Raw genomic sequence first — 9,821 nt, 5'->3', positions numbered from 1 at the left:
CCCCCCAACCCCAGCCGCCCCGGCTTGACCCCGCTCAGCTTTGAGCTCTAACAAGCCCCTGGCCCCAGAGGACACGGCTGCAAGGAAAAACAAACACCCAGGCAGCTTCAAAGCCAGGGAAATGGCTCTCCCTGCCAACGTCCAGCCCCAGCCGGGGCGCGGGGAGGGGAACACAATCCTCCTCTATACGCCGCAGGGCCGAATCCAGAGCGAGTCCCGCTGCAGCCTCCTTTAATCCCCCGCCTTGTTGATGTTGGAGCCTCTCCGGAGCCGGAGACACAATAGTGCCTGTTTTCTGCCAAAGCGGGGAACGGGGCGGCCCCGGGGGCTGGCAGCGGCAGTGGTGGCATGGGGAGGGACACGGGGGCTCGTCCCGTCCGCAAGAGGGGACACAATGGAAGAGCAAGTCGGGGTGGGAAGGGTGAAGGGGCTCAGCCTGGGAAGAAAGTGGCTCCAGGCTCAGGGACCCTCCTGGCACGGCAGAAAGCATCGCCGGGGTTTTACCCCTGGGTCCCTTGGGCATTGGAAGGAGAGCGGGGGACACGTGCCATCTGCAGCACCATCAGCACGGTGGGGAGGGAAGTGGGAGGGAGAGCAGCTTTGGGAGACCAAGAGGAAAATGACCCCAAAAATCCCATTTTTTTTCCCCAAGTTCCTGCTCCCCAAAGTTAGCAAACTTTCCCCAAAGTTAGCAAACCCAGGTATGGACCCACCGGCTGGGTCCCACCGGGAACAGCATGGATGTCCCTGAGCAGCCAAGAAAGGGGCCCAGCATAGGACAGTGCAGGTCCCCAACGTCCCCAGAGGGGTCCGGATGGTCCCAGAGAGGTCCCCAACCAGCCCCAGGCCTCAGCACCACTAAAACCACATGGGTGTTCTCCCATGCACTGAGCACCACAGAAAGGCCCTGTGATCCAAAAAGGGGCCAGGATGGGACCGTCAACCCCAACTGCTGCCTCCAGGTCCTGATCCTGGCATCCCTCTCCAGGCTCTGCCTTTCCCATGACCCAAACCTCCGTCCCCCATTGCTTCCTTTAAGGCTGTTCCAAAAATAAAGGGGGTTTGGAAAGAGGGAGAACAAGCAGCAAAGGCACCAAGAAAAACCAGCACGATGGCCAGAGAGGACCGTGGCTGATGCTCTGAGCAAGACGCTGCCTCCTCTCCATCATCCTCTGCACCTGGGTGGCAAATAGCCCTGTTGAGGATGAGGAGGAGGAGGAAAGATGGGAAAAGGTCTTTCTTTGATTCATTTATCACTCCCAGTTTGTTTCCCAGCGGGTGCATCTCTGCTGGACACTCAGGGCCAGGCTGACATGGTGGCTGGAGAGGCAGGAGGGAGTTAAATAGGGGACATCCCATTAGTCTTCAGGACTGCTGCGGGGACAAGCAGATGGGTGGCGGTGGCACATTGCCATCGAGCACCTCGTCCCCAGCACCCGCTGACACCGGGGCTCCTCCAGCTCTGGCTGGCAGTCCCCCCCTCCCCAAATCTGGCCCGGCATGCCAGCTCACCCGGCTGCTGCTTTCGCCCCGAGCTCTCGCAGAGCCAAGTGGCTACTGGGGTTTGTCTCTGCTGCGATGGGGTAAAGACCTGGGAGGAGCCCGGCAGCACCTCTGGGAGCTGGCCCGGAGGGGCTGCTTGCTAGTCCAAGCGCGAGCGCGCGTTGGCTTGCTCTGAAACGCTGGGAGACGTTCAAGAACGGCGGCAATGCCAGGCTCGCCACTCGAAGACTTTGCAAAGAGGCACAAAAGCCACTTCCCAGCAAGCGTGGGAACGGGGCGGCCTCGGCCCTGCTCGACAACTGGGGAAACTGAGGCAGGGCGCGGTCCGGGTGAAAAACCCACCAGTTTGGTGGCCGTGTCCCCAAAATGCCTGTATCCTGCCCAGAGAAGGCAGCCTGCCATCACGCTGAGGCACAGGGCTGGCAGCTGCCTCCGTCCCGCCGGGCTCCCACGTGGAGCAGCTTTGCTGCCGGATTTTGGCAAGAGAGAGGCAAGGGGAAAAAAAAAAAAAAAAAAAAAAAACCCCTGCGGGAAACCAAGCCAGCCCAAGGGGGAGGATCTTGGACGACGGAGACATGCGTTTTGTCCCAATTTCTTCCCGTGGCCTCATGCAACCATGGAAGCGAGGGGCTCAGCAGCCCCAGGATGCTGTCACGCCGGCAGCCCCCCGGCACAGACCCGCAGCTCCGGGTGCTGCTCAGCCAGGGCTCCCTGAAATGGTTTTGGGGAGAGGTCCCTCCTGCCCCAGGTCCCCCTCACCTTTCGGCACCCGTGGTCATCCTCCTCCTTCTCCTGGCTCACCCGACCGGGCTTTTTGCAGATGGATGGCAGGGTCTGGTTGCACGGGCTGTCATTCCACCTCCCCTCCTGCACAGCAGGGAGAAGGGCAGGATTGAGCTTATCTGACAGCCTGGGGAATTTCCCAGCCCATCTATCCCCATCTTGGGTCCACAGACTTTCCTTCCCTACACCAGATCCCCAAGGATGCTGTGCTGGATCCTTCCCATCCCAACAGCCAAGACAAGGCATGTTCAACCCTAGCCGGAGATGCTCCCCGAGTTATCCCTTCCCCAGCCATGAGGATGCTGCAGTGCTCTCCGCAGAGGTGCAGGATGAACCCCCTCCTGCCCCGGGCTCTCACCGGTCCCCAGATGGTCACGCAGTCTTCCAGGCTGTCGCGGAAGTTGTTGGGCTCGAAGGGGTGCCAGTACGTGAACCTCACGGGTGTCCCATCCGACCACTCGAAGTTCATCTGCAGCTTGAGGTCATTTAGGCCAATCCAGAGCTCCTCCACATCTGCTGAGACAGGAGGGTCGGGGGGTGAAATTGTCTCTGTCTGGCTGAAACCTTGCAGAAACTCCCCCCTGGGTGACATGAACCCCCGTGATGGGACCGTGGCAAAGCACCTGCCAAAACCCCACTGCAGGACTCAGCCTCTAAGCCCAGCGGTGCCAGCAGGCAGGAGAGGGCAGGACAGGGCAGCTCCTGCCCACAAGAACAGACCTGCAGAGGGGGAAACACGGGGACATTTGCCAGCTTTCACAGAGGTGCTGGCAGCAGCAGAATGGTAAAAGTCCAGACCCGCAGGCTCAGGTCCAGTGAGCTAATGGTTTTCAACCATTCCCTCCCATCCCATCCCCATCTGGCAGCGCTGGCACGTCTCCCTCCTTCTTCCCCCTCCTATGGCTCCTGCCTCCCTCGGCATTAACTCCCTTTGGCCCCCAGCCCCTCTCCGGTCCCCGCTGAAGTCCGGGTCCTCCCATGTCCCCACGGTGGGTTTTGCTGCCAGGCAAAACTCTGCAGCACAGGGTCGGGCTGGCGGGAGCGTCTAATTTGGCCGGAGGGGCTGCGCTCACGTGGGAACAGCAAAACTCGAGTCGAAGGTGACCCTAACGAGGGGTGGCACAAGCAGGGTCTGGAGCATGGTGGCACGGCTGCTGTCCCGTACTACCGTGTGATTTCTCGGGCTGAAACTTCCCAATCTACCATCCCAGCTCCGGCACATCCCGATGCGGGAAACTTCAACCCACTTACAGCCAGAACTGGGAAGAGAAACCTGGGATGCCGTAGGCATCTTCACTTGACCTGCTGAGGAGGACACTGGTGTCCTGGGGAGATTTAGCAGTAAGAGGTGCAGCCTCCTCCAGCAAGCCCAGCAGGACTTTTTTTTCCCATCTTTTTCTACATTAACCAACTGGGACTAGTGCCATTCCCAGCTGCAGCTGTGTATTTTCTTCCTCGGCACTGCAGGCTCCTGGGAACAGCTTTTGCATTTGCTGGATGGAGGATGCGCCCGGCACACGGGCTCCTCCAAGCAACACATCACTTCCCAGCCTGGGGTCTCCACTCCCTTCACAGCCACAAATTAATTCAATTTTGCAGCCTCCATCACAGAGAAGTGACCTTTCCACGGACCCCAAAATGGGACGGGAAGGGTGCTGCTGACACAGCGGGCTCCCCCTTACCTTGTTTGATCTGCTTGGTGACGAACTCCAGCTCGGAGAGGGTGTGGATGCTGACCAGGTCCCCCCCGCTCCGCAGGCAGGTCTTCTTCGCCTCCTGCCAGCTCTTCTTCTCTCCCACCAGACGGTAGCAGTTGGACTGGAAGGGCTGCCAGCTGGGCTCGCAGTCCACCTTCACCTCCGACCACGAGTCTGGCAGGACACAAGGCAGCCTGAGGGCTCCTGTCTGCTCTCCAACCCTCTCCTTGGCAGGGAGGGGACCGTGGGGAGGGAACCACAGTCCCACGGGGTGCTCAGGACACCAAGCCAAAGCAACAGTGGGAAAGCTACGGCCGAAACGTAACACGCAATGGCGAGGTATGGGCAAGGGTGGCTTTAGAGCTCCAGGGACAAAACAAAATCCCTTTTGTTTGCAGAGGAGTGATGGCAGAGCAGAGAGCACCCCATCCCCTGGGACCATGGGGGACCTCCCGCTGCTCCCGATTCCTCCCCTACCGCCCAACCTGTGATTGCACTGAGCGCTTCTCAGGGGATGCTCCTCGGGGAGGACTTTTTCCAAATCTAGGCAACCCTGGGGAGCTCAACCACTGCTCTGCACACCCAGGGCACCAGCGAACTGGATACACCATGGGCATCTCCATGGGCTGCTCCGGCATGCCGGCAGCACCCCCTGACCGTGCCGGGATGGGTGCACACCCGTTCGGGATACAGGGCTACCCATTCCTGGTGCTACTCATCCCCCTGCTCACCCGTCAGGAAGGGATCGGCGGTGGCATTGGGCTTCTTCTTGCAAACGTAGGGGAGGGCGATGCCGCAGTCGCGGTTCTGCCACCCCCCGGACGACTCGGTGCGGATCACCCCGCAGTTCTCCTCGCTGGGGTTGTCAGGCTGGTCTGGAAAGCGGGATAAGGGGGGACACACTGCTGAGGAGCTGGGGCAGAGCTGCCAAGGCTGCCCACGCAGGCAGGGCACCGTGCGAGGGCAGGCGCCAGCAGGGTGCAGCTCTCCCGGCTCCAACACCAGCAAAGACCTCTTTATTTTGTTATTTTGCATGATGAAGACGTGACCCCGCGTGCCCAGGATTGTTTATTGTGCCTCGATGCACGAGGACCTGGAGCATCACTATTTTACCCAGAAATGTTGGATGGCAGTCAGGGGGGGACACAGCACCAGACCTGAACTGCTCCTGCCTGTCCCCAAACCTCCTCCTGGGCTATTGCTGTCCCCACGAGTGCCTCTGGCTGACAGCACTGGGCATAACTGAAGCAGCCCTCGCAAAGGGTCCTTCTGTCCCCCGAGCACCCCAGGGTTAGAGATAGGTGTCCGCAGCTGGGGACCACTCCTCAGCCGCACTCCAGCACTGAGCTGGGATGCAACAACCCTCCAAAAGAGGAATCTCAACCCAGGTTATCCGCAGGACTGCTGAGGGCTTGCAGAGGGACAACCCCCACTCCAGCACCCTGCACCCCCCCTCCAGCTCCACTAACGTCCCAGGCTGCTCCGCAATCCCACAGGGCTCTCCATCCCTGGGTAGCAAGGGGACACCCCGCAGCAGCCCGGGTCACCTCCAGCGGTGACAGGCTGTTCCCCCGCTCCCCCATTACCACTGTGACCCCCCCTGTCTCACCACTCTCCCAGTTGAGGTATTTGAGGGGCGAGTTGTCCGACCACTGCCAGCCTCCATTGATGTCCAGGTCGTTGAGCCCAATCCAGAGCGTGGAGCTGTACCCTGTCAGCAGCCCTGGGACCGATGCAGCCAGAGGGGCAGGATCAGTCCCCCCCCAGCCCCAGCTCAAGACCCAGCCTGCCACCCTCCCCAAACCAACCACCCAGGGCAGGCAGAGCGACCTGGCACCGGCGATGGCCGCGGTGCCACCAGCTCTGCCCCGGGTGAGGAGGACAGGGGTGCAGCCACGTCGTCTCACCATTGATGTAGGTCTGCTCATGGATCTCGGTGATGCTGAGCAGGTTGGCCCCTTGTTGCTCGCAGCTATTCCAGGCCTCCCGCCACGACAGCGTCGACTGGAAGTTGAACTGGTAGCAGCTGTTGGTGAGGTGGTCCTTGTCCCAAAAGGTCTCGCAGTCGTTGCCTGCAGGGACGAGCGGGGTGAGCACCCAGTGCATCCCCACCTGCAGCTCCGAAAGACCCCAAGAACCCAAAAAAGCCAGAGAGAGAGAAGCCAGCGGGGCTTCTCCGGCACTGCAGCCTGTTTGTGGGAGGAGGGATGAGGCAGGAGGAAAGGGAAGAGGCAGGAAAGCCCCCGGGAGGGACGGACAGGGATGCCTCCCCCCCCACTTACTCTTTATGGGGCAAAAACCCCATCGCTCGTCCTTGCCGTAGTCCTGGGTGGTGGCGCACCAGAGATGGCCGTCCTCCCGCCCCGTGCTAGTGCACTCGTGAAACCACTGGTTGTCGTACTTGAAGGGGATGGTGCACGGCTTCCCGTGCGAGTTGCCCTGGATGGTGTAAATCTCTGCAGGAAAAGAGGAGCCCGTGCTTGAGGCTGCATCTACGGGGGGGCTAGAGGGAGGTTTGGGGTGAGGGGTGCAGGATGGCCCGGCATGGGGGCTAGCGGGGTGCCCAGAGGCTGCCTGCTCCCCATCATCCCGATCCTGCCTGGTTTCGCAGGCAGGACCCGATTGCTGCAGCACCACGGCCTCAGCTCACGTTTCAGAGCTGGTTTGGGTTACGGGATTAATACTAACGCCCAGCGAGGCATTACCAGAGTACGGCACGGAGCACAGATCCTCCTCGGTGCCGTACGTCCTCCACTGCGAACCGTGTCCCTGGTCCCCCCTGTCCAGGGAGGAATTGCCCGGGCGGGCGCCGAGATGCTGGGAGAGCTGCTCCCCGAGGCCGCGGCAGCTCCAGCGCATGTTGACGGACTCGCGGTCGCACTCGTAGGTGGCCAAGGGGTGCAGCCCCGCCGTGGCGTTGGCCCCGTGCCACGACACCCCCAGGCACTGCATGGCCCCCACGTTGAAGAGGCGGTTTCGCGAGACCCATTTCCACTGCTGGGCCGGGGCGCTGGCGTTGCAGCCCTTGGTGAGTCTCACCAGCGAGTCCTTCGTCTCCAGGCAGCCCTGCGCGCCCGTGTTGTAGATGAGGAAGACTTTGGAGTCTGGGTAAAAAAAAACAGGGGGAAAGGGTTAAAGCATCGCCGAGGATTCGGCATCGTAGCACGCGTTGCCCCCAGCCTGGCCAGAGCATCCTGGCTCCCTTTCCACGCACATTAAGTTTTGGGGTGCATCCCTGTGCACGGCACCCGGCACACCGAGGACCACCGCTTCCCCACAGAAATAACCCTGGTTTTTGCCCCGATGCCCGTCCTCGGGGTGATGGGCTCCAGCAGGGTGATACGGACGGGTGTTTGCACCCAGAGCCGGCTGAAGCCTCGCAGCATCCCCGCGAAGCGCCGGCAAGCGGCTTTTGGGCACGGGAGCCGGTTCAAAGAGCTTGCCCGCTCTAACAGCATCATCAGAGCCATTTAAAATTGAATTCCCGACCGCAGCATCCTGAGGCATCGCAACGAGCCCACGCAGACGGCTTCAACACCGGTCATCTGCTCCGTGTGGAGAAAAACAGAGCGGGGAAACAGAGAGCACATCTGCCGGTTTTTACGTGTATTTGGGGACCTGTTAAAAAAAAACTGCAGAGCACGCAAGAACTTCGGGGGAAGGTCTCCCAAGCGTGTGAGCAGGGAGTGATGGAAAACGCCGGCGCGCAGCCGTGGGTCCCGCAGGCACGGCCCCAGCCCCAGCAAATACAAAACATTGGGTCGGGACCCTCTGAAATCCCAGCCCGGGGGTTGGGAGGCGGGAGCGGAGCAAGGGGAATCGCTGCCAGCAGATAAAGCGCTAGCGCAGCTGCGGAGGGGAGAAAGGTCGATCTCAACCCCAGCTCGATGCACGTCCATGGCCCAACCCTGCATCCCCACCGCAATTCTCCGACCCCCAGCATCACCGAGGGTCGCCCCAGCACCCGAATCCATCTCAAAACCTGTATAAACCAGTAAACCCTGGACGTTACGCTGGGACACGTTGCTCCAGCTGACGTGTCATTTTTAAAAGGTACTTTATTTCTTCAAATGCATGTTTCTAAGCTAAAAAGCCGCCCCCGGGCTCCGCACAGCTGCTTCTTGCCCCAACACCCCAGCAAAAAAGCTGCCCAAAGCAGCACATCAGCAAGACGACTTTTGTCAGGTTTTTTTTGTTTTAAAAGCGACCCTTTTTTTTCCACCACAAGCATTCACCAGAAGTCAAAACGAACTCACGGGCCCTGCTATATTTAGCTTTGGTTTGCTTTGGTTTTTTGCCATTATACGAATTTTTTTGGGCTGAAAAGGTTTTCATTTCCTATTCCCCCGCAACCTCACCCTGCCCCAGCTATGTTGTTACAGGCAGCTCCGGCACATTCGAGCAACTAACATCTTGGCTCAGTGAACTTTCCTGACTTGTCTCTGAAAGGAAAAAAGAAATGGAGGAAGAACGACACCCCATTTCATTTCGGAGCTTCAGCATCGACCCAGCTCCAGAAAAGAAATGATGCAAAATGATGTTCCCCAGCCGAGATGAGATCAGCGATGACCTCAAATAAAAGTGAAGCCTGTTCACACGGCCATCTCCGGCGAGCAGGCTCTGTGCACGTGCAACAGAAAAAGGCAGCGACTGGAAGAAGAAAAGTTTCATTTCTGGGAAAATAGTTTTCAAATCACGACCAGTGAAAAAAAATACACAAAAATTCAGATGGGGCTGATTTTGCCTGGCTGAAACTCAGGTCCCTTAAACCGGTGCTGGTGTTTCCCCAGCTGGAGCTGGCTTGATCCTGACCTGGACATCAGGAGACCAGCTGGACCCACCACCAAACACCCATCTCACCGTGCCAAAATCAGCCATGGCATCACCCAGCCCATCACTCTCCCCTTTCCCACATGCAGTGAGAGGTGGTGCAACCACCACCAGCACTGGGGACGTGGCGGGGGGGGTCTTTAAGCACTTCTAGGGTGATGCAGCATCAGTGCTGTGACCTGCTGGACCCAAGTACCAGCGCTCAGGCAGGATGAGGCCTCCCTGGGTCACAGGCTGATGCCACAGTGCCTTGTAAGGAGCCAAACACCGGCCCTTTGGTACTGGGAATAGAAAAAGCTGCTCTACTGCGAGCACCGCTGCTGCTGTTAGCAGCAGGGGTCAGCAACGGGACACCCTTCGCTTATCTGCTAGCCTGGTTTTGCAAGAAAAAATTAATAGCATCTTGGAAAAGCCCTGGAGCCGGTGCCAGGAGTCGGCATCAGGGTGCTCAGCACCGCATCGGGGCCGTGCGGCATCACGCAAAATCAACGCTCGACGGCCACCACGCAGCAGCACGGTGCTCAGAGGAAGCTGTCCAGACCAGAGGGGGCAGCCCTCGGGGCCGGAAAAGCATAAAATACCATTTTACTCTAAAAAGAGAAGAGCTGGAGGTAGGAAATTATAGGCTAAGGGTTTTGGTCTGCCCCCACACACTGCAGGCAGCTCAGCCCATGGCCCCTTTGCTCGAAGCAGGCAGAAGAGGACACCCAGTGTGTGTGTGTCCCCCAGTCCCCGCTGAGCCCTGGAGGAACGGGAAATCTTTAGCACCAGCTCAGCCCTCGCACCTCCCCAGCGCTTCCATCTTCTCCCCTTGCAAAAACCACCGTGCACTGATGGCAGGGAGCTGCTCCCAGCGAGGCTGGAGCTGGGGAGGATGACCAGCACGAGCTCAACACACGTCAGCAAAGGCACACGCTGTGCTTCACCCAAAATACGCTTTTCTTTCACTTATTTATAGGGAATTTGGGGCTGACTTGACCCCCATTGGTGTCCATGACATTGGCAGGT

At 59.4% G+C, this 9,821-nt stretch overlaps 1 protein-coding gene across 1 annotated transcript in view; it reads right to left on the bottom strand.

The window, feature by feature from the left end:
- MRC2 (mannose receptor, C type 2) overlaps positions 1–7,490 on the bottom strand; it is a 15,950-nt gene extending 8,460 nt beyond the window's left edge. The window contains exons 1-9 of the mRNA XM_010561450.1: positions 7,232–7,490; positions 6,689–7,087; positions 6,266–6,439; positions 5,891–6,055; positions 5,593–5,706; positions 4,715–4,858; positions 3,969–4,157; positions 2,645–2,799; positions 2,263–2,370 (exon numbers count right to left, since the gene is read on the bottom strand). Of these exons, the coding sequence (XP_010559752.1) occupies positions 2,263–2,370; positions 2,645–2,799; positions 3,969–4,157; positions 4,715–4,858; positions 5,593–5,706; positions 5,891–6,055; positions 6,266–6,439; positions 6,689–7,087; positions 7,232–7,490 (1,707 nt within the window). The remainder of the gene's footprint in view (positions 1–2,262; positions 2,371–2,644; positions 2,800–3,968; positions 4,158–4,714; positions 4,859–5,592; positions 5,707–5,890; positions 6,056–6,265; positions 6,440–6,688; positions 7,088–7,231) is intronic.
- Between the last annotated feature and the right edge of the window lie 2,331 nt (positions 7,491–9,821).

This window comes from Haliaeetus leucocephalus, unplaced genomic scaffold (assembly GCF_000737465.1).
Source record: "Haliaeetus leucocephalus isolate CR32 unplaced genomic scaffold, Haliaeetus_leucocephalus-4.0 Scaffold144, whole genome shotgun sequence".
NCBI lineage: Eukaryota > Metazoa > Chordata > Aves > Accipitriformes > Accipitridae > Haliaeetus > Haliaeetus leucocephalus.
The sequence above is the reverse complement of the archived record's forward strand: the minus strand, read 5'-3'. Positions and strand labels throughout refer to the sequence as shown.